The sequence below is a fragment of the Podarcis raffonei genome, chromosome 3, assembly GCF_027172205.1.
Source record: "Podarcis raffonei isolate rPodRaf1 chromosome 3, rPodRaf1.pri, whole genome shotgun sequence".
Taxonomy (NCBI): domain Eukaryota; kingdom Metazoa; phylum Chordata; class Lepidosauria; order Squamata; family Lacertidae; genus Podarcis; species Podarcis raffonei.
Window position 1 is genome coordinate 101568440 of NC_070604.1, and position 24789 is coordinate 101593228.

General features: G+C 42.6%; 1 protein-coding gene across 5 annotated transcripts in view; it reads left to right on the forward strand.

Moving 5' to 3' along the window:
• The window catches only part of MTA3 (metastasis associated 1 family member 3), a 118903-nt gene that overhangs the window by 31303 nt on the left and 62811 nt on the right, over positions 1 to 24789 (forward strand). For all 5 annotated transcript variants that reach the window (XM_053383327.1, XM_053383328.1, XM_053383331.1 and 2 more), the window contains exons 5-9: positions 7533 to 7596; positions 8221 to 8338; positions 15164 to 15266; positions 20994 to 21093; positions 24446 to 24634. In XM_053383327.1, the coding sequence (XP_053239302.1) occupies positions 7533 to 7596; positions 8221 to 8338; positions 15164 to 15266; positions 20994 to 21093; positions 24446 to 24634 (574 nt within the window). The remainder of the gene's footprint in view (positions 1 to 7532; positions 7597 to 8220; positions 8339 to 15163; positions 15267 to 20993; positions 21094 to 24445; positions 24635 to 24789) is intronic.

Below are 24789 nucleotides of genomic sequence, written 5' to 3' on the forward strand. Positions count from 1 at the left end.
GTTGGGACAAAGTAGAAGCCTATAGGTTTATGCATGGTGTGGAGAAAGGGGGGTGGGGGGGAATACTAGAACTCAAGACCATCAAGAGAAGCTGAGTGTTGGACGTTTCAGAACAAAAAAAAAAATGAAGTACTTCTTCACGCAGCACAGAGTTAAACTGTGGAACTCACTGTCACAAGATGTAGTGATGGTCACTAGAGGATTTGGCATCCATGGAAGATGAGGCCTTCAGTGGCTGTGTTCTGCTGCCGCTACCAGACGGAGAATGTCTCCAAATATCAGTTCCTGGGAGCCAGAAGTGGAGAAAATGTTGTTACACCTCAGGTCTTGCTTGCAAACTTCCCTTAAGCGCCTAGTTGGCCACTGTGAGAGCAGGATATCGAACTGGGTGGGGCACTGGCCTGATCCAGCAGGACTCTTCTTACATTTGCATGCATCTTCTAATGTTATAAAGGTAAAGGGACCCCTGACCATTAGGTCCAGTCGTGACCGACTCTGGGGTTGCGGCACTCATCTCGCTTTATTGGCCGAGGGAGCTGGCGTTTGTCCGCAGACAGCTTCCGGGTCATGTGGCCAGCATGACTAAGCCGCTTCTGGCGAAACCAGAGCAGCACACGGAAACACCGTTTACCTTCCCGCCGGAGCGGTACCTATTTACCTACTTGCACTTTGATGTGCTTTCGAACTGTTAGGTTGGCAGAAGCTGGGATCGGGCAACGAGAGCTCACCCCGTTGCGGGGATTCAAACCACCAACCTTCTGATCGGCAAGTCCTAGGCTCTGTGGTTTAACCCACAGCGCCACCTGAGTCCCTCTTCTAATGTTAGGTTAAAAGAAAAAAGTTTATAGAAATCAGTTCAATTACCTTCGGTAGCTGAAGTTGTGGGCAACCTCTGGCCATCATCTGCAGATATTTATCGTTGCAGTATAAATTCTGGGGTTTGGGAACAGGAGCACACATTGGGTGGGCATTGGGCGTGACCCTCTTTATCTCTCCTCCCTTTCTCGAAACCAGAACCTTCGCAACCTACAGGAGTACAGAAGTTGGCTTTCCTTGGTCTAGTATTTGATTGGTCTCTTTAATCTGTCCTCTTTTTAAAATCCAGGGCATTAACAAGGAAGTCGAAATCCCTTTCGTTTTAAGGCAGTATTATTGATTTAAAGCATCAAAGTTCTCTTGCTTTCTCAGCCTAAAATGCCCAGTGCAAAGTACAGACCTGAAGTGCTTCTAAGCCCCATTAATTTTTCCGTAGGAAAGTCAGACGCGTTCTAGGTACTGCTCCTTTTGTTCAAATGGCCCCAAAGCTTGCACCATTTTGCATGCGCAGCCTTCTGTTTGACTAATGTTTCTATTGCCATTACTTTAAGACCAATATCCCTTGGTATAATGGATGTTTGCTTTTCTGTTCCATTAATCCTCAAACATCCTGGTTTAAAATAAGATTTGAATCTCTCAGGTGGTCGTGTTAACGAAAAAGAAGAATAAGGAGGTTAAACGCTGCAGGAACTGCCTTGAGCAAAAAGCCTTTATGTAATCTTGAGGATGGAACTGGTTTTTAAAAAGCAAACAGGTTTTCAAATTAACAAGCTTATTGAGCTAAATTTAAATAATGTTAAATGCATTTATTACGAAACGTCAATAATCCTAGTCGGACCATTTAATTGTTTTCATTTACAAAAATCAATACTGATGACCAATGATATTTTTAATTGCAACTGTGTGAGACAGAATATCAGATGGAGATCTAGCAATTAGCTTAATGATCAGTACAGTATCCTTCTAATTCAATTCGGTGGGGGAGGTTAGAATGCAGCCTTGATGGTTAAGATTTTACCAGCCAAGCCCACATACAGAATAACAAATGCTATACTCTCCACCCCCTTGGCTCAATTTCATTGATTTTTAAGACCACAGGGGACTCTTGGGATTATTTTTGTCTTAACTGCTGCTTGCTTTTAGGCAAAGAACACATGTACCTAGGCCAATAATGTTAATTAACTAAAACACAGATTTCAGATGGAAGTGGTTTCTTTAAAACAACCATACCCCCCGCAGTAATTCATTTCTGGAGGCTTCGTAGGTAAGGACAATATTACCTGTGCTGTGGAGAATTTTCTGACTTTGCAACTGGTATGCCATGCTTTTAAAGCTCCTTTTAATTGTTAAAAAAATACCACACCAGACCAATGCCCTTATTAGAACTAACTGCAGTATTTTTCTGTCTATAAGATGCCCCCATGTATAAGACGACCCCTATTTTTGGGAACTCGATTTAAGAAAATGGGGGGGGATGTCCCCCATGTATAAGACGCCCCCAAATTTTGGACATTATTTTTTTAGGAAAAAAACCTAGTCTTATACATGGAAAAATATGGTAAATGTCACAAGGTAACGAGCCAGTTTTTGAGAATTTTCCAGAATTCTTTTCCTTTTCCTTTGCGGGATGCAAAACAGATTTCAGTCGCAAAGTGAAAACCATGGTTGCCCCTACATTTTGTGGGGGGTGGGGGTTCAGGAATACAAAATCCAGCAGGTACTAAGATCTGTCTGTGTCCCAAGCCTAAAGGAGCAGAGGAAAAGAAAATGTGATAATATGGAGGTTAATCTTAGACAGGCAATGGGCAAATGCCTTGTTCACACGTAATGCTAAGCCATATGCATGAGCAGCATGTGGGTACAGTGGCTGCTTCACTCCTCCCCTGGTCCTGCTGCCGGTGTGAACCTGCACTTGTGATTTGTCCTCCCAAACAGTATCTGAAATTACTATAAGGAGGTTTTAACCTTTTTTATATTCGGGGGCAAATCGCCAAAAAAAATCACACTTCCAATATGGGCTGCCAAACACCTGGATGCCATTTTCGACCCAATGAATCCCGGCTATGTCTGGAAAATACCGGACGTATGGCAGCCCTATTGTAATTACTAAATAATTTAATTTAATATTAGCATTTAAAGCCCCAAATAGCCAAGCTGGTTTTTCTGTCCCCCTCCCCCTCTCCTCCCCAAGACCCAACCAAGTTGGGCAGCAGTGGCATTGTTTGTTTGTTTGTTTTAAGTACAAAGTACAGCACTCTGATGGGTACACAAACCATCTCATTCCCTAGGCAGCAGATTAATTGTTTTATGAGCAGAGCAATGGCAGCAACTAATTTGTGCCTCATTTGTGAAATGCTCACACCAGGGAGGTTCAGTTGGCATCAGGCGAAAATGTTCCTATTTAATCAGGCCTTTGGCTGATTGACATCCGATGATCTTTAAAATACGTTGTGGAAGGGGCGGGGGGAGGGATTCTTGGCTTGTTTCTGTTCTTATTTTTATCATGTATTTTGCGGTTCTTATATTGCAATTTTATGTTGTGAACTGCCCTGATATCTATAGGTATAGGGTGCTATACAAATTTAATAAATAAATAATAATTGCATGGGTCAGATCAGTTGAGGAGGAGAAGCTGTGTTAGGATTCCTTGCAAGAAAAGGGAAAAGTTGACAGCTATGACTATGTGTGTGTGTTTGTGTGTGTGTGTGTGTGTCTGCATATGAGAGAGTATGTGGTGAGACTTATCCAGTTTTGGTCGCACCCACTATTGGCACGTGGCACCTGGGAGATAGCAAAGGGCGAATGAAGCCCTCAGGTCAAAAAAGGTAGCTACCCAAGCTTGTACAACAGGGTTTTGTTTGTTTGCTTGTTTAAAGTTGCTGCTAATATTAATACTTCCAGGGCCTTTTCGATGGTGACCCCCCATAGTTGTGTGATTCCCTTTTCTACAGTATGAACTTTGTAATCTTGCATTTGCTTTATAAATGTGTTGTGAGCTGCCTTGAAAAAAACGGTGTGATATAAATAAATGAAAGTTATTAATCTGAAAATAATAATTGAGTGGCAAATATTTTGCTGTACATCTCCAGTGAACATTATTTCTGATGTCTTCTAACTAATTATCAAGACACCTGATGAATGGGAGAAATTTGTCAATATTCCAGTGTTTTTAATAGATTTATTTAATGTTCACAATATCTCTTCCCAACCACCTTTAATCATTTGAATATAGTCTTATTGAAATTTTCCAAGAGTAAGAGTACAGCCCTGGATTTATATTTTAAATAGATTTTCAATGCATCACTTGACATTCAAATTAGATCTGAAACACAGTGTTTTGTGTTTCAAAATCCACTTACAAATGGGCATTCACTTTTAGATTGCTAGTGAAGTTTCATAACAGTAACAATAACTGAATCAAAAGAAGACACTGAAATAATTTTTGGAGCAGCTAAGCCCTGCAGATGTTATTCCCTTGAATAATAATAAAGACATTCTAAAAATCCAGTATGCCAGACGACAACATCTGGTCAGCAACAAGCCCGAAAAAACTAGTAGGGAGTCGCTTACTTGGAATGATAATGATGTAAGCAGAGAGACAGGAAATCTAAAAATCTCAGCGCTGTAGTTTTGTAAGTCCATTTGAGAGCTCTTCTTTTGACTTCTCCTCTTTCAAATGCTGTAAGCCATACTCCCAAGAAGCTGTTTTCCACATTTAGCCTGTTGGATCAGGCCAATGGTCCATCTGGTCTAGCATCCTGTTCTCACAGTGGCCTACCAGATGTCTGTGGGAAACCAGCGAGCAGAACATGAGCACAAGATCTCGCTTTCCTCCTGTAGTTTCCAGCCGCTGGCATTTGAAAGCCTTGCTGCCTCCAACTGTGGAGGTAGAGAGCATAGCCATCACGGTTGGTAGCTTTCTCCTCCTTGAAACTGTGCAACCTCTTTTAATGCCATCCAAGTTGGAGGCCATAACTGCCTCCTGGGGGGAGCAAGTTCCATAGTTGTGACTATTCTTTGTGTGAAGAAGTGCTTTCTTTCACCTGTCCCACATCTTCTAACACTCAGTTTCATTGGCTGTCCACAAGTTTTGGGTCATGAGAGAGGGATAAAAACTTTTCTCTATCCACGTCATGCATAAATTTGCAAACTTCTGTCATGTTGCCTCTTACTTGCTTTTTCTGCAAACTAACAAGTCCCCAACACTGCAGCGTTCCTTCGCAGAGGAACGTTCCTCCATCCCATCGATCATTTTTGGCTTCCCTTTTCTGAACCCTTTCCAACTCAACAATATCCTTTGTGAGGTGAGGCAACCAGAATTGTACACAGTACTCCAAATTATAGATTTGTATACAGTGGTACCTTGGGTTAAGTACTTAATTCGTTCCGGAGGTCCGTTCTTAACCTGAACCTGTTCTTAACCTGAAGCACCACTTTAGCTAATGGGGCATCCCGGTGCTGCCGCGCCGCCGGAGCATGATTTCTGTTCTCATCCTGAAGCAAAGTTCTTAACCCGAGGTACTATTTCTGAGTTAACGGAGTCTGTAACCTGAAGTATATGTAACCTGAAGCGTATGTAACCCAAGGTACCACTGTAATGGCATTATGATATTGGGGAGTTTTGTTTTCAATTCCTTTCCTAATGATCCCTAGCATAGAATTGGCCCTTTTCATGACCACAACACACTAGGCTAACACCTTCATCAAGCTATCTGCTATGACCCCAAGGTCTTGCTCCTGGTTTTCCACCTCCTGTTCAGACCCCATGAGCATATATGTGAAATTAATATGTTTTTGCTCCTTACATGCAACACTTTACAGTTGCTTGCATTGAATCACATTTGCCATTTTACTGCCCATTCATTCAATTTGCAGAGGTCCTTTTGGAGTTTTGCAATCTCTTGTTTTAACCACACTGGTGTCATGTGGCCACCCTGTTACCCACCTAATACTCAGTTCTTTTTACTGCTTCTTGCAGTGGTGGCCAGGGAAAAAATGACTCAGCACTTTGACAATGTGAATTCTCCACTTGTTTCGGCTTTGAACATGCACACACATGCATCAGCCGTGATCCACTAGACCTGGGGGTGTTTTGTGCTCACTTCCCCCCGCAGACATCTTTATTGTAATTTTAAAAGTACATAATTATATGTGCACTAAACATGAGGAGAGGTAAATAAAAGAGAGAGATAAAAAGAAACAGCACCCATGTAGAAGGGCAAGTAAAGGGGGAAGGGGAATAAAATCCCAAACTGTATACTTTACAAAGTTGTTCTTGTACTTCACCAGATCTTAACCTATTACAGTACAGTGGTATCTTGGTTCTCTAATTTAATCTCTTCCGGGAGTCCGTTTGACTCCCAAAATGGTTCAAAAACCAAGGCGCAGCTTCCGATTGACTGCAGGAGCTTCCTGCACTCAAATCGGAAGCTGCATCAGACGTTCGGCTTCTGAAAAACGTTCGCAAACTGGAACACTCATTTCCGGGTTTGCAGTGTTCAGGAGCCAAGCCATTCGACTACCAAGGTACCACTGTATTTGTAAGAATGGATTCCAGATATGTGCACATTTAGTGGATGGAAATTTCTGTGGAGGCTTCTTTCCCTTTCCCAGAAGCTCTGTAACTATCTGGGCCAGTTTCTGGCCAATCTGCAGTCTTTATTCAATTAAAATGGTTTGCCTCTCGGTGATGTTCAGCTCAAGGGGCTGGGCTCCCAGGCTTCAGTTCAGCAATGGATAGAGGCTACATTGCCTTTGCTCTATGGCCTGGAGAAACACACATTATCTGGGGTGTTCAGTCACCTACTGCCCTTGGAGATGACCAGCGTTTTGTTTCTGCTCTGTTGGATGGAAAACTGTTATCCTCATCCTTTCCAGCAAAGCTTTCTGATCTCCTCCTCCTGGGGGTCGAAAGGGATGTATCTCAGTAGTACAGCGTCTGCTTTCCATGCAGAAGAACGTCCCAGGTGCAATGCCCAGTATGACTGGGAGAGACTCTCTGCTTTAAACCATGGAGAGCTATTGCTACTTAGCATGGACAATACTGAGCAAGGAGGAATGATGATCTCACTCAGTAGAAGGCAGCTTCCTATTCAGAATTCTGTTGTCTAGCTTGCAGGCTTCCCTCAGGCATCTGATCAGCCACTGTGAAGACAGGATGCTGAACTAGACAGAGTATTGGCCTGATCCAGAAGGCTCTTCTTATGTTCCCCCACCTTTGTAATCTTTCAGCCAGTGAGGCTACATATGGCATAGAGAGTGACGCAGTCAGGATCCCAAGCTTGGCTTTACATGAGCCTGTTATTTGAACAATATTAAGATAACCTTAGTTTTGAATAAACTTCACTACAGCCAGTTTTGAAAACATTCATTTAAGTGGGGTGCACCTCAAATGAAGATGATACCGTTTTAAAGGTCTCGGTCCTTTTCCTTAAATGTTTCCTCTCCGTTGAGTTTTATGCAGAATTAATTAATGTGTTTAGTTCTTTTGTATTTGCGATGATACTGAAATTTCTTACTTTCTTCACACGTATACCCTTTCCTGAAGCCTGTTTACTCATAGTGCATTCATGGCCATTTCCTGCTTAAAAATAATAGATTTAACTGAAATTTCTAAATTCTGAACTTGGTTGACTTATCTGTTGTCATTTGCTGCTTGAAAAAAATGGCGTTATAAATCATTAATATGTTGTTGATTTTTGTGTGTGTTTATATAGGGGGAAATGCAGTGTTGCACTTCTGAATGAGACAGAGTCTGTATTGTCGTATCTCATTAAAGAGGTAATGCTACATTTTTCATAACTTTCAGCATCCTTTTTATATGTGCTTTCCTTTAGTATTTAGTATATATTTATATGTGCTTTCCTTTAGTATTGTGATTTTTCCTGCGGATTGTTAGGAAAACCAAATAATCCTTTTGCTAAGTAGCATAATATGAATAGCTAAAGTTGAAAATGATTTGTGTCTGTGTTTATTGTTTGGAATGTTTAGTTTCTTGAATTATTGATGCTTTATTGTAACAATACTGAAACAGTTCATTTTGACTTTCAGCCAGAATTTTGCAAATGAAAACGGGCTGTCTCTTTCTGACTGCCTAATTCTTTTCCCAGTGATATATGATTAAATTTTAATATGATTAACTCAGGATTTGGGAGGGAAGGGCAATTTGATCCATCCACAAACAGATAATATATTTTTTTACACAACAACGGCATCACGAATATTAAACGCATGAAAATGGTGCAGTGAGGTGGTATCTACCAAAGAAGAATGACAGCTGAAATAGATAGAATATGTAGAATTGACGTGTAAAATTAGATCAGAATGAGTCTGACAGATCAGAATGAGTCTGATCTGTCATGAACTAATAGTACTTTGGAAAATACGTGTCTTTTTTTTTTTTAGGATACTTTCTTCTATTCACTGGTATACGATCCATCGCTGAAAACACTTTTAGCGGACAAAGGAGAAATCAGAGTAGGTCCCAGATATCAAGCAGATGTTCCAGATATGCTTGCAGAAGGTAAAACACATTATAGTTTTGACTTGGTGTACCAGTTTCTTTTTAAGTCTGATGTGCTTTGATGCAGCTTTGAATGTGCAGGCTATTTTTATTATTATTTATAAAAGTAGATGTATACCGTTTTCTTGCAAAGCTTCAGGGCGGTGTACAGCAAGTTAAGAATCATTAAAACAGAACCAATAATTAAAATGGCTGGCTACTCAAGAAGAATGCACGGGCCTGCTAACATTAAAAAGTCTTCAAGACACCTGAATTAATAGAAGACTTCCTGGTTTGTTTACTTGGTCACACAAGGGGAGGAGTGCCGAGGCTGCATGCACAACCAAAAGACCCATTCATATGTTGGTTATTAAGCTGAGATTCAGTTGTCCAAACTTGGTCCGTGCGCATGAATGTTGAGGCCAATCCAGGAGAAGTAGAATTGCCTCTATCCCTTGCTGTCACAAAAATGGTGGCACTGGCTTGGACGAAGGGTTGTGGACATTGGGTGCCTCATTAGGAAAGATGGAGACAGCCATTCCCTATTTGTCAGAATATGATGATGATGATGATGATGACATTTCAGTCTTTGTCAGAATTATAAAAAGTGGCCATAACAAACATAAGTCAAATAAACTGTTTCTGTTGCGATTTAATCTTCAAAATACAGCCAGTAGCAGGCAGATCCGAGGTGTGAATCTTGTCTGAAAGTGGCAGTCTTGGGGCAGTGGGTATGTGGCTGTAGGAGCCTGGTTCATTCACACCCTTGCTTTTGCACCCCTTCATCCCAAACTACAACTACCATTGGAAAAATGTGAGTGCACTTTCCATGGATTGTAGTGACGACTACAGTGTAATTCACCAACTGAGAAGTTTCCCTACCTTGACTTGGTAGCTGCTGTTAGGTCTCCATTCAGAATTGCCTTCACCCAGGAGAAATGAAATCAGTGTGAATTGACACAACTTCTGTGGAATGCATGTCAGCGTTTCAAGAAGTAATGTGACAGCTTTATGAACAAACAAGACTTCCACGTCTTTTTTAAAGGTTTTTGCAAACTGTGTAGTTGACCTGCTCTTTATAAATAACCTTAAGCATCAAAGGGAAAAAATGTTTTATTTATAGCACCTAGTCTATTTGATGGGGTTCTTGCTATAAAACAGTTCCTGGTCATGAGACATGGTGAAAACAACCGCTTGCTTATCTCTCAGATGTAATTGACTTTTAAATAAATTCAATAAGACCTTTATTACATAGTAACATCCTCTGTGATTTATGGCACAAGACTCTTTCGTTTCTTCTTTTAACCTATATTTGAAGAACGAATACACTGTTTTTCTTATGATAGTGGTGGCCAAGGGCACATGTTGTTGGCAATATGCTCAAGTAGACCCGTTGAAGTCAATGGCCATGAGCAATATATTCTACCCATTTTTTTTAGTGGGTCCTCTCTGAGTAAGAGTCATGTTGGGTACAGCCCATTGCTCCATACAAGCCTGTAAATCAGTGGCAAGTAAGAATACTTTTGAGTGACCAGGAAGAGAAGTTATGATACCCAGCTCTACCTCTCTTTTAAATCAGAACCAGTGAAGGCGGTGAAGGTCCTGTGTGAGTGTCTGGAGGCGGTTGGAGGATGGATGGCGGCTAACAGATTGAGGTTGAATCCTGACAAGACAGAAGTACTGTTTTTGGGGGACAGGAGGTGGGCAGGTGTGGAGGATTCCCTGGTCCTGAATTGGGTAACTGTGCCCCTGAAGGACCAGGTGCGCAGCCTGGGAGTCATTTTGGACTCACAGCTGTCCATGGAGGCACAGGTCAAATCTATGTCCAGGGCAGCTGTTTACCAGCTCCATCTGGTACGTAGGCTGAGACCCTATCTGCCTGCGGACTGTCTCGCCAGAGTGGTGCATGCTCTGGTTATCTCCCGCCTGGACTATTGCAATGCGCTCTACGTGGGGCTACCTTTGAAGGTGACTCGGAAACTACAACTAATCCAGAATGCGGCAGCTAGACTGGTGACTGGGGGCGGCCGCCGAGACCATATAACACCGGTCTTGAAAGACCTACATTGGCTCCCAGCACGTTTCCGAGCACAATTCAAAGTGTTGGTGCTGACCTTTAAAGCCCTAAACGGCCTCGGTCCAGTATACCTGAAGGAGCGTTTCCACCCCCATCGTTCTGCCCGGACGCTGAGGTCCAGCGCCGAGGGCCTTCTGGCGGTTCCCTCTTTGCGAGAAGCAAAGCTACAGGGAACCAGGCAGAGGGCCTTCTTGGTAGTGGTGCCCGCCCTGTGGAACGCCCTTCCAGCAGATGTCAAAGCGATACACAACTACCTGACATTCAGAAGACATCTTAAGGCAGCCCTGTTCAGGGAAGTTTTTAATGTGTGATATTTTAGTGTATTTTTGGTTTCTATGGAAGCCGCCCAGAGTGGCTGGGGAGGCCCAGCCAGATGGGCGGGGTATAAATAATAAATTATTATGATTATTATTATTATTATTATTATTATTATTATTATTATTATGCCAACATTTATACTGTTGTTTGCTTTTAAGCCAGGCAATCTGCAATCCTAACTCTGCTTACCTGGGAGCAGGGCTGGGCGATATCTGGTTTTCAACATCACGATATATAACCAGCTAAATATCACGACATATATCTGCGGTGGCAGAGGGCCTTGCTGTGCCTCCCCAAAGCAGCAGAGGATCCCACCATACCTCCCTGCAGTGGTGGAGGGCCTTAAAATGTAAGGAAGTGGTAGATGTAATAAAGTACAGTGGTACCTCGGGTTACATACGTTTCAGGTTACAGACTCTGCTAACCCAGAAATATTCCCTCGGGTTAAAAACTTTGCTTCAGGATGAGAACAGAAATTGTGCAGTGGCTGCGCGGCGGGAGCGGGAGGCCCCATTAGCTAAAGTGGTGCTTCAGGTTAAGAACAGTTTCAGGTTAAGAACAGACCTCTGGAACGAATTAAGTTCTTAACCCGAGGTACCACTGTATTAAATAAACTTCCATATATTATATTAATATATTTTCAACTAATTTAAGAGTAGTTTAAGTGATTTACTAGTCAAGTTGCATCTGCTTCCCCACTCAGAGGTCTAAGCGGATTCTATGCATGCATAAGCCCCACTGAGTTCAGCTAAACTTACTTCTGCTTTCCTGGGAGTAAGCCGCATTGAATTCAGTAGGGCTTGCTTGTGAGTAGACACACATTTGTTTTTTTCACTGCTTACTGAAAAACACCCTCCCCATCATTCTCATAGTACCCGACCTCCCATTTCAGCATAAGCCAGCCAGCTAAATCTTCTCCCCTCCACCCCCACAGAAGGGGCCCTCGTCCCACCAATCTCTCCTTTTTTAATCAAAGGGAGGGAGGGAGTGGAAGCAAACAAAAAGACAGTCTCCTTTAAATTAAAAACAAACAAACACCCTTTTTAATATGGAGGAAAGTTCTGTTGAAATTAACAGGACTTAGTTCTGAGTAGACAGGAATAGGATTGCATTGTGAGAGTTTGTGTCTGCAGGGAGGCTATTAAAAATGTGCATGAGCTGGTACATTTGCAAGATTGTGAATTGAGGAAGACTGCTGTTCCTCACGATAAGTGGAAACCTCTGGTCTCATGAAGAGGTTTTTGCTGTCCTGACTATTTGGGACCAGAGACTAGGGCTGTGTGATACCTGGGTTTCAACATTTTGATAGGTCAGCTAAACATCATGTTACGCTGATATATCACGGCAGGGCTTTTTTCAAGGGGAACTCACAGGAACTCAGTTCTGACATCTTAGGATGGTGCCATTGAGCGCCCGCCCGTGCCCGCGCGCACACACACACACACACACACACACACACCATGATTTGTGATATATTGCCAGGTCAAAAATTATGAAACTGATATCACAACATGGACTTCAAGCTGGTTTTAGGTGATATATTGATATATTGGCCAGCCCTACCAGAGACTGTAGCATCTCTGTGATCCATACCTTCCTGCTCTAGTCTTCACTAAGTTCCTCCATGCTTTTTTCATCCATTGCCACACTCCATCCTCTTAAGACTTCCTATGCATGCTTACTTAGAAGTAAGTCTAACCGAGTTCGGTGTAGCTTACTCCCAAGCACACGTGCACAGGAACACATAGGAATCCTGACAAATAACAGATGCAACGCTCACTTCTGCTCTGTTTCTCCACTTGTGGCTGCGTCACTCTGCTCCCTCCCGCCTTTGCTTCTTCTCTTTTCTTGACTATATATAGAAAACACATTAGTCGATGCATCATAGTCCTGGATCATTGGGAGATGCAAGTTTATACTTTTCGACACATTTCAAATGTGCAGGGCGATGTTGCTGTCATCCCGGGAACCAAGACTTTCACATTTAAAAAGTCAATAAATCCTTCAGCATGGAAATTTAGCGTGTCAGGGTGAAGGATTTCAGCCTAGATTTCTTCTTGCTTCATGAAGAAGGAATGTCCCAAGTATATATGACAGCCCTTCCACCTGCGGTTTAAAATACATGCAGGTCCTGCTATCTGAACATAATACGTTCCCTGGAAATAGTTCTTTAGTTCCCTCCCACCATGGTTTCTGCCTGGAATGGTTGCTGCCAACCAGAAAAATGCAAAGAACTGTTCATATATCTGAATCAGCCGTTCATGTAGTGAGGTTTGGGTGTAATTATTTATGTTTGGATAACTGAGATTTTGGATAATGAGCATTCCCATGGTGAGACCTGCATGTGGTATATTTCAATGAGGATTACACTTTGGGCTCTCTCTCTTTTGGCACACTTCAATCTCCTGTTCAGATTATATCTAACTGAATATAAATGGGAGGGAGGGGAAAGCCCTGTTTGTATGTGCTGTATCCAAAATCCACAAAAATGTTAAAACATATGCATTTCTTAACACTTCCAAAATATGGGGTGGTATTCAGTCCTAGTGCTACTCAGAGTAGACCCACTGAAGTTAATGGGCATGGCTATCTTAGGTTTACTAATTTTAATTGTTCTGCTCTGAATAGGACTTCATTGAAGGCAACCCAGAATTTTCTTTCCCCAGAAGCTGTTGGTATGGCGACCACATAATGGTCCCAAAGCCCATTCTTGATTTATTTTATTTATTGCAATGTGCAATGTGTGTCTGTGTTTTATATTGTTATGAGTATGTGCCCAAATCGGTGCAGCTGAACTATGATAATAGCAGCCTGACAATTAGTTGCGAGGTGGGTGGTGTGAAATGAATAGGGACGTTGGATACAAGATCAAACATCACTGTTCTTTAGTCCAGCATGTAAGGCCTACTCAGAGAAGAAGGGCCTCATGTAGAAAGGCCTGGTTGGTCTCACATGGAGATGGTGAACTCAGCTCTGGTGAGGCAATGGGAGAGTGTCGGTATTAAGATTGGTCCAACCCTGTTGTAGCATGTGATCTGGGAGGCAGCTATTATAGACTGATGTGTAATTGGCCGGGATCTGGCGCCTGGAACTCCTGGAATCTTGCAGTACTCAGAAATTGAGGTGGCTTGCAACAGTATATCAACACAAGATGGAAATCTGAACACATGCAGACATGCTTAGGAAAGATGCTGTGATTTACCTTGAAAGTTATTATGAAATACTGTTATGTCGGAAAAGGCTCATTTTAAGGCAAAGTTAGAAACACTGTGAATTATTCATCAGTTCAGCTTGGATAAGTGAAGGTTAGAGTATGAGACCTTGCATACCATGTCCCATTTCTAGCTGCAGAATTGGGAGACACGGACAATTAATGCTGCTTCGTGGTTTTTTACTGCAAAAGAAATTAGTGGAAATAAAGAGGGGAGACGAGCAGTCTAGCCACAATCTAGCTACAGAGATGAAGATGTGGAATCATGAACTGCACAAATAAAGGGGCTAATTGCTTTTTGTTCGAAGGGCAGATGACAATGCATATAGGGAAAGGTATTTAAGAGTCTGTTGAAAGCAATTTGTGTGTTGAGTCAGTGATTATGAAGCAGGCATCTGTAAGCAATTAAGTTGGAGTCTATCTGCGAAGTGTATTTTTAAGGACTGTTCTGACTGGTGCTGAAACACAAACAAATTGATTGTAGCTGCATGGTCACAGACTTGACGGTGGCATCGTAGATGCTGCTCAAATGTCACCACCATTGTGGTTTTGCTGCCAGGACCAGCTTCAGGTTTGCAAGCCTTCCTTCCTTCCTGTACGCCACTTTCTTCCATCATTTGCTGGCTTACAATACGGTATCTTGAGTGGGTAAACTGAGCTTACTGCAAAACATAACTGGCTTCCAAATTAGAACTGGAAAACCATTTCAAACTACTGTACATCTTTAAATTTTTTTGACCCAGAGGCAAACTATACCCCTTTTTTGGCATTCTGTCTGGATATGTGAAGGCAAAGGTTTGTAGAGAGACTGGGAGTGTGTCTTGGCCATGCCCCAATGTCTCCAGGTATACCCACACCACCCCCAGTCCTTCACATGATTAGCCATGCTCATTTTTAATGATTACTTTGCATTGTTTTTATGGTTTTGTATGTTTTATTGTATATATTGTTGTACACCACCTTGATATTTTATATGCATTTATAAAACATATTATGTAATTCTTTTAACACGAGAAACTGTTTGATATTCAGCAGCTGATTTCCATACGTACATCGACTATTTTAAAAATGTCTTACCACATTTGCAAAATTCAGTGCGGCATTTGAACTGTGCTGAACTGACCATTATGTATAACTGTTGGATACATGTTCAATTTAAGCATGATACAATACAAGTGGAAAGAAACATTTTGACCATTACAGATATTTTTTATATGCACTACTTTTTTTTTTTTGCCAGGAGAAACAGATGACCGGGAACAGGCAAAGCTTGAAGTAAAAGTATGGGATCCAGACAGCCATCTCACTGATCATCAGATCGACCAGTTTTTAGTAGTAGCCCGGTAAGATTAACACCTTCATTCTCTCCCCCTCTTAATAATAAAGGGCATGATCCGAACCAGGGGTGGGGAAGCCATGCCCCCCCAATGCATAATCTTTCCTTCGTGGAACAAATGTTATAAGGAGTCTATTCTGTTTTCCCTGGAGAAGAGAAGAATGAAGGTAGACTCGCTGGCACCCTTTAAATATATGAAGCATTGTAATGCAGAAGATGAAACAAAGCAGTAACCGGCAGAAGGCATGAGGAGGGTACCAGAGGCTTTGAACCCAAAGCTGCCTAGGTCCCCCTAAGGTGCTTGTTTCCCAACCTTCTGACCTTGGGAGGGGAGTTTCTGCATCTCCCAGCCTATCCAGCAGAGCTACAGATGTTGCAGCAAGTATACCACTCAGTGCCTCCCCAGACTCTGTTGTTGTTGTTAAAATTTATTACCTGCCCTTCATGCTGAGGTCCCATGGCAGGATTACAACAATGAAAGCACAAAATTAATGATGTAACACAACATCGCACAATATTAAAACAGATTAAAGAACTTACAGTTACAGAAGTTGCTTTTCCTGAAAGAGAAGCAAATTCTCTGTTTTCTCTTTATTTCATTTCTCTGCTTACCTACAATCTTAAGTTTTACACAATCAGTATGGGGTTAAGAGGTAGTCGTGTGTGTGTGTGTGTATTCAGTGGCGGAGCTTCATGCTCTGGCACGGGGGGTGGTGGAGAGCAGGCAGGGGCGGGGGCTGGCGTGCGTCCTGGGGGTGGGGCGTGCCACCCGCAGAGGTGGGGCACACATCCTTGGGGTGGGGCACGCCGCCTACAGGGGTGTGGTGCCCAGCACTGTTGGGGAGGCAGCCGCGATGGCACTCCACTGGGATCGCACTGCCGGGGGCGGTGCACTCCCCCCACACTCCTCTTCTTCCGCCAGTGTGTATATTTTTCCAAGAAGGAAAATCTTATCATTTTCTGTGACTTGACTCTTATGTGAGCTTTTAAGCCCTGGTTGTCTCAGTAGCTCTTTTTATTCTATCTGCCCTCATTGGAAAATCTCAAGTTGAATGTTTCGTCTAGTGCAAATAAAGCCCCTCTCCCTTATTCATTTCTGTTTTTGTAAAAAATACATTTATTTCCACCGTGCTACATGGAAGGGTCTTCAGCGTGAGAAGTTCTGGTTCTTCCAATTTCTTTCTTTTTTTCTTTTGGCCTCAGCATTGCCACAAAATATTCTTTAGCAAGTTATTTGAAAGAGATTCTTCCCTGCCAACAGTTTTCTCTTGCTGTTTCCTGAGATTGAATTGGAAGTAGATATACTGTTGTATTTGTAGTGTAGGAGAACTTAATTTCCAATAAATAATTGTCTTTTTTTGTAACTTTGTTGTTGCACTCCCACTGTGCTGAAAAATGTGGAAGAAACCAACATGGCTCCATCCATTTTAGTAATTTTCCTTTGTGCAGTGAATCAGAAGAAAAGTAAACAATGCACTCAGTATATTAAGTATTATTTGTGTTTGTTTTGCTTGCCTAAGGCCACCTTGTGATTTAATGACAGAGGTGAGATTCCAGTTGGACACTTCCTGATTTGTAGCTCAGTCAGCACAATTTTGATTTCTTTTTCCAAAAAGAAAATTAGCCAGTCTTTAAAAATGCAGCTATTGATCTGTCCCAGCCACTGAATTCTTGCTCACCAAAGACTGTGTTTCTTCTGGGCTTTGTCAAAGCCCCTGGGATCCTGCACAGAGAATGACTTTCTGAGGACTGCCATTGTGAATTATTTCCATATGCTGTACTATTACCATAATAGAGGTCTCACACTTAGGAGGCCTGTGTGTGTCCTGCTTTAGACAGGTAAAAAAAGTAAAGGTAAAGGACCCCTGACAGTTAAGTCCAGTCGTGAACGAATCTGGGGTTGCTGTGTTCATCTCGCTTTACTGGCCGAGGGAGCTGACATTTGTCTGCAGACAGTTTTTCCGAGTCATGTGGCCAGCATGACTAAGCTGCTTCTGGTGAAACCAGAGCAGCACACGGAAATCCCAATTACCTTCCTGCCAGAGCGGTACCTATTTATCTACTTGCACTTTGACATGCTTTCGAACTGCTAGGTTGGCAGGAGCTGGGACCGAACAATGGGAGCTCACCCCCTTGCGGGGCCTCGAACTGCGACCTTTCGATCGGCAAGTCCAAGCGGCACATTGGTTTAGACCACAGTGCCACCCACATTCCCATCCTAACCATTACATTTCTGCAATTGATGCAAAAAACCCAAAAACCCCTTGATAGATACCACCATGCATCTTCCACTCTTGTGCATGATTTGATCAGGGAATAATGCCATTCCACAAGAAGAGGGCCTTGAAGTGGCTTTGTCTTTAGGCTGATGAGCTAGATAGGATAGGACACCTCAGCATGGTCAAGCCAAGACTATATAGGCAGTCTCGTCTCCTGTCTAGGAGCATCGCAAAACTCCCATCGCCTGTGCCACGTGTGACCTCCATGTTGGAGGCTAGAGAAAGCCCGAGGACCGCATTCCTCCTGGACAACCTCAAGCAGGCCACATGCAAGTAATTGATGGAACTAGAGATAAAAAATGGCTGAAGCAATGAATGTGAATATGACATTTATACAATGGGCTAGTTTCTACACACACCCTCACATCTCGCTCCATCCTTCTGGTCATGCAAGAAGCATTATCAGATGCAAGAGGGGAGACTCTTCAGGGTCAGACAAAGAGACCTCGAGGTCCACATGTCATCGTCCCCAAGCTTGATGTCCCCAACCCTTGCTTTATCATCCGCAGCTTTGTATGGCAGCACAATATTGGCTGCTCAGTATTTTCTAACAGTAGGAAGCCATCGCCTTTTCCAGTGCTTGACTTGTTATTAAAGCAGTGCCCCATTCCACTAAGGATCCTGCTTAGGGGTGGAGCAGTCTGTCTCTTCAATACCGCTGACAAAAACATTCTATGGGCCAATTAAGATTTTTTAAAACTAAAAACACCAAGCCGCAGACCCTCCGTGTCAACAGCTCACAGATAATTACAGCTGGAAATTGACCCAAGGGACTTGCAGCCATCAGACAGTGAGAATGTGACATATTGGATATATTATCCACTCTAGCCGGCTGCATTACTTCAGAGAAGAAATGTTCTTTGGATCAGGAACTCATCCTTTGGAGCAAGCAGTGCTTATTATTACTGATGTTGGTGTTCTCTCTACCTTAAAGAAAACAGAACCAAAAAACCTCAGTGTGAGGAAATGCGATAATGAAACGCAAACAAGTTAAAATCTGGCCTCTTGCTTTTATTCTTCTTTTTTTAAAGGTGCAAGTGTGGTAGATGTGGGACAAAGAACAACAAATATCTCAGGCTGCATTTGCACTGACAATTTGTTGCCTGTGCTCCAACAGTCTCTCTTTTTTATTATTTGGGCTTCCCAAATTACAGCCTCTATTTTTGTTCTTGACTTTTCTTTCCAGAAGCTGTACACCCCTGAGTAAGGAGAGTCTACACAAAGCTTTGTTCAGATGAGCAAGTTCTAGTATTGCAACACAACAAGAAACTGCTGTAGAAAAGCACTAGATAACACGTGGCTTAAGTCCTGCCAGATGATTTTGTGCTGGTGGAAGCAGCAGAGCTGGCTCTGAACAAGCTTATCTGCCTGCAATATATTTCTTGTGCAGCTCAAAGGGGAGCAGATGTGGGGCATCAGTGGAAAGTGCAGATACAAAGTTCTCTGGGGCAAGACTGGAGAAACAGAAAACGTTTGTGTGTATTGGCATGTTTGTATTAGCAAAAAATGATAAGTCTCCAAGCCCTTTCTAGTTTGGCCACTGTGACCAAGGCATTCCAGATGCCTTGGCTGCACAAAAACTAAAGATGCCCCCTACAACCTCAGAAACACTGCTTAGCTAAGTTGTTTTGAATACCTTGGTCACATGGCAGATATACCACCCCTAGTCTTCTCCCAACCTTGGACTTGGGGAGGGAATTGTGCAACTTGTGCAACAGTCAGATCAATCCCGTTCTAATGGTGCAGCTTCAGAGTTAAGAATTAGGCTGGGACTTGTCATGGTCCCCAGAGGAGGTTGTCACACTCGCCACAGGGGAGTGAAAATATGGAAGACTGTACTTTGGGGATTGGATACCCTTCGGGATCATTTCTGATCCTTGGAGGGGAAGCACTGTGCACATTTGCAAGCACATTTCTTTCTTAGGAGTCCTTGAGCATATTTCTTGCTCTGCACTTATGTATTATGTTGGAATAGTTACAGTTTGTAGCAACATTACAAGGGCTGGCATCATGCAATCTTTTAACACCCCCTCATCTTTAATTTTGTTGTTTCTCAGTTTCTGATGACCCACCACTATTGAGAAAAATAAACTGAAATGTAAATGTCAAACTAAAAAAACCTCTCTTAACAGCTTGAATAACACAGCGGTCCTCTCTCAGTCAGGCTAAGGTGGAGGTGGTCATCCAATTTAAAGCCAAAAAAAATCCTTTTAAAATAATGATGGTTGAGGAAAATAAATAGCTGATTGCCTCATTTACTTGTGTAAATTGTTAAAAAACATGGAATATTAATGGCCTTGGTGATGTTGTTTTTTTGCAGTTCACTTTAAAGTACAAACCAGCAGCTGTAAAGTCCTGTAGTAGTCCAACTGTTGACAGATTTTTATTGTTAATTTTATGAAAGGAAATGTAATTTGAAATTTAAAGTTTTCTTCAATTATGCCTTCAAGTTAAAAGGAAAATTGACATATTGGAACAGGAGTCACAGTGGGTTGATTCATAAGTGTACTTAATATGCCCTATTCTTTTGGTTGCTCTTGTGTTGGTAGCCCCTATCCAATTGGTAGAATGTTTAAATAACCCAAGTATGGAGGTGGGTCTGGGCCATTTAAATGATCTCTGGTTCTTAGAGGAGCTGCTCATAGATAAGTGGTTGGGAGAGCATTCTGTTTTTTCTGGGAGTTTGGGTGGTGTGTGAGATACTGAGCCTCGACACAGGGTGTTTTTTTGTGTGCTTTTAAAAAATGTGTTTCAGTAACACTAATAGCCCCTGGAAATCAACTTAATCTGTGTTTGTAGGTTAGCATTACTCTGGGTGTGTTTGTGTCAAGACATGGTTGAGGTCAGAAGTATCTCTCCAAAAGGCATGCCCTCAGCCCCTGGCATAGAAATGCAGCTTACTAACCATTTAGCAAGCTTACAGTAAAGGAAAAAAAAGCCTTCCACAAAGGGGTTGACAGCTCCACCCCTCCTATAAAAGTTTGCTTACTCACCTGTGTACAATTCCTGGTCACCTATGGCTACCGTGTGCATATAGTTTAAGACAAAGTTGCAGTCATTAGCCTAGAGGTACTTACAGCTTTCTCTCTGCGTGTAATAGAGCTCTCTGCTTGTCTCACAGTGTCTTCCTGAATTTATTCGCTCCACTCATGCCCCCACTCGCACAGAAGTTTTATTGGCACACCATATATGAAAGCTATAGATATAGATATAGTCTGTGGTGGACATTTGCCCCTATTAATACAGATTCACCTTCGGTATTCACGCTAAACATCTGAGTTTGCTTTGAAGTCTTTCCATTCACAGGTGAATCCTAACATGCCTGCCAATAAACTATGGAGCACATGTGAAAGAGCGGGCATGCATATGATGCCTTTAATGTATATCTGGTTTTCATTGTTTTCATGGGTATTTTTAAATTTTTAATTTTTGCAATTCTTTTGTATGTTTTTCAGTGCGGTCGGTACGTTTGCCCGAGCTCTGGACTGCAGTAGTTCTGTAAGACAACCTAGTTTACACATGAGCGCTGCTGCTGCTTCCCGTGACATCACTCTGGTGAGATGCTTCCTTGAAATCCTGTTTTTGTGCATTAATGCATACTGGGCGGGATTTAAGAGGCCGACTCCCTCCTGGTCCTCTGTGCTGCTGATCAGGGTGTGAAGGATTTTGAATACCTGCATGTGAATGTGAATGAGTACTTCCTTCAGCTGCCTCTTGTTCAAGCCAAACTGCTGGGAACCTTCTTATAGAATCACAGAACTGTAGTATTGGAAGGGACTTTGAGGGTCTTCTAGTCCAACCCCCTGCAATGCAGGAATCTCAGCTAAAGCATCCATGACAGATGGCCACCCAAACTCCCATGAATGAGGTTTTCTTTCTCAGAGGTAGGGGCTGGAGGAGGAAGAAATACATCACATGGAAGGTGTTTTAGGTAGCATTCAGGGGTAGGGTGGGGATTGCAAATTGTCTCCGTTTAGGTTAGCAGATACTTCCACAGGACCTAAAGTTGTTCTGTAAATGGAACAGCAACATTGGATTTCACCCACAGAACTTAGAGCTAAGGCTATGATCCTATTCCATAAGTGATATTCAATTAAGTTTTACTCAGAGTCGACTCACTTAAAATAATGAACATAACTAAGTTAGGCCCATTAATTTCAGTGGGTGTACTCTGAGTAGATGAATACCACCGTGCAGTAAGCCCAGTTGAACACAAGAGAACTTTTAAGTGGGCATGTTTAAGACTGTGCTGCAAAAGACCCAGGTGTTTCAGGGTACAGTAGGTTCATGTCATCCATCCCTTGACACCTGACAGGCCTGTACAAACATTATTTTAGGGCTGGATTTTGGCATCTCTCAGTGTTTGGAAATGGTTGCTCTTTGTTCCTGAAACTAATAATAAAATGCATTTTTTGAAAGTGGAAGAATGATACAATTTAAGCGTAATATGAGAGCATCTTTTAGATAACCATTTGGTGTCATAAGAGAATAAGCACAAAAACGTATGAAAATATGGTATTCATCTTTCAGTGTCTCTGAATATGGCAATTGATAGGTTAGTCCAAAAAGAGTGATAAAGCTTGACTGAAAATAACTTGATACTGTTACATATGGAAATCTGAAACACAAATCTTTACAATCCAGGCCAGTGGTTCCCAATTGGTGGTCCATTGACCCACTGGGGTCTGTTTAATGCACCCGGGGGGTCTGTGGCACATACCCCTCAACTGTCTGGGACATCCTGTTTTTGGTCACCATACGCTCATGTGGGTCATGTGACTCAAACAGGAGCATGTCCCGGTTTTGTCCTGGGACATGTTGGGTACGGTGGCGCCATTCACATAATGAAAACTACCACAGAGATAGCAACATTTTCAAAAGTAGGGGGACCATGGCTTGGCTTTTGAAAAACGGGGGGGCCTGCAGAACTTGGCTAATTGGGAACTGCTCAGCAAGTTCACAATAGTCATCTTCAGGAGTTACTTAAAAGACTTGAGTTATCATGGGGGAAGGAGGCGGAGCGGGCGAACACGCAGGCTGGGGCCCCATCACCCATCTCATTGCCCTTCAACTCACGGGCAGCCTCTTGTACCTGGTGGAGGAGCCCTGTATGCTTTAAAGCCCTGGAAAATTAGTGGAAAATGAATGGGGAGCTTCCATGATGAGGATAATGAGGACAGTGGTGAGGCACAGCTCATCCCCAGTGCTCCTCTCGTATGATAACTTACCCTTCTTCAGTAACACCTAAAATGGCTAAACCTGTTCCTCTTTTGCTGTTGCAAATTCAAGAAGAAGCCAGGAGCTTCTCGGGAGGAGGGCCGGGCTGGCACTGAGGCAGCTCTTAGCTGCGTTCGCACTAGTAGCTACGTGGAACTGCATTGAGAGGCAATAGTGTAATGGTGAGAGGATCGGACCAGAGACAGAGGATATCCAGGCTCAAGTCCCTACTTCATTGTGAACCTCACTGGGCAATCTTGATCTAGTCTTTCCCTCTCTCTCTCTCTCTCTCTCTCTCTCTCTCTCTCTCTCTCTCTCTCTGACCTCAGAGGGTTATTGTAAAGCTATAATGGAAGGAGGGACCATGGAGGAACAGCGGGAAGTTATATAAATATGCATGGCCTTTGGGTATCTGGCAGTGTATTTCCCCTCCTTCACACTGTTCCGAGGCTGTTCTGTCCTCAAAAGTACACACTGGGTACACTGACTGACTGATACATTTAGTTTTTGGACAGTTGTGCGAAAGTTTTATCCTTGCTAATGATTAACTTCGTTAACCAGAAGAGCCAAGCCAGATTTAATTACCATTCTGTGCTCTTGTTCATTATCTCGACCGCTTCTTGCCTGCTTTCTTGGCATTATTAAAACTTCTGTTCTCTTTTTCATTCTCAAGCTAAGGAGGATGTTTCCCCCCTTCAGATAGCACTTTTACTCTTAATTGGTGATCATATTTGGAGCCGACGTGCTCTCTGAGGGTTTTGATATATTTCATTACCATCCTGAAAGTACTTGGTTGTTAAAACACAGTATTCTAACCCTCTTTTTTTTAAGCAGCTAGCCCTTGCTTTCTGTTCTATTCTTTTACTGAATTGAAAGTCCTTTGTTGCTGTGTCTCTTAAAGGCTGTATGTTCAGCGGTAGAGCACATGCATTTTATTCAAAAGGTCTCAGCTTTGATCCCCAGCATCTCCAGAGGGAATCTTAGAGCCAGTGCTAGTCAGTGTCAGCAGTACAGACCTATATGGACCAATATTCTGGTATAAGGCAGCTTCATACGATTCTGTGTTCCTCCCTCGTTCCTAATGCCCTTTTCAAGTTATTTCTAAAATGCGTTGCGTGCTTTGGGCATCCTCCCTTAAGATGGGACTAAGTCGTAGGTTTAAGGGACTCTCCTGGAGGTTTTATACAGCATTGTACAGACAATAAAAATTCAGGATTGAGCAACACACAAAAGGGTAAATAGGATCACGCTGACTTGTCCTAAACCCACACAGATTAGGTGTTCTTTGCAGACTCTGCAGGCATATGTGCCCACAAAAGGCTGTAAACAGAAGACCCAATTGATGCATGGGTGTTTGGGATGTGCAAACGTGATTTTGTTCCCCTCCACCGTGTCTCATTGTATTGCTCTACCGTGGATGTTTTGCTCTTCCTTGGATGGTCTTCTGAACAGGTCTTACGAGACTCAGGTTTGCTCACTTAACCTGCGCTGTTTCTTGCCTGTTTTCATAGTCAAGAAAGGGAAGCATGAGGGTAACAGAAAGCAGGAACTGCAGTTGAATTAAAATCTGTATCATGGGAAGGGTGCAACAGAAGAGAAAGGGTTCTCAGCTCTTGTTTACTGCAATTAGGATGTAGAGAAGTGTGGATCCCATTTAATTTAGTGTGTTGCTTTTGTGTTTTTTGTCCAGTTTCATGCCATGGATACATTGCATAAGCATAACTATGACCTGAGCAGTGCTATTAGTGTCCTGGTTCCACTTGGAGGGCCTGTCCTTTGCAGAGATGAAATGGAAGAATGGTCTGCTTCAGAGGCTAGTTTGTTTGAAGAAGCCCTAGAGAAATATGGCAAAGACTTCAACGACATACGACAAGACTTTGTAAGTAGAAGTATACCCCCTTTCTATCCATTATTGGGTTGTTTTCCACAGACAGCTGGATTTTAGTGTTAGAAACTCAGATGTATAAGCTAGGCACCAAATGGCTCCTTAAACCAAGGTGGTAGTTGCCAAAACAGAATGTCTAGTTGCCATTC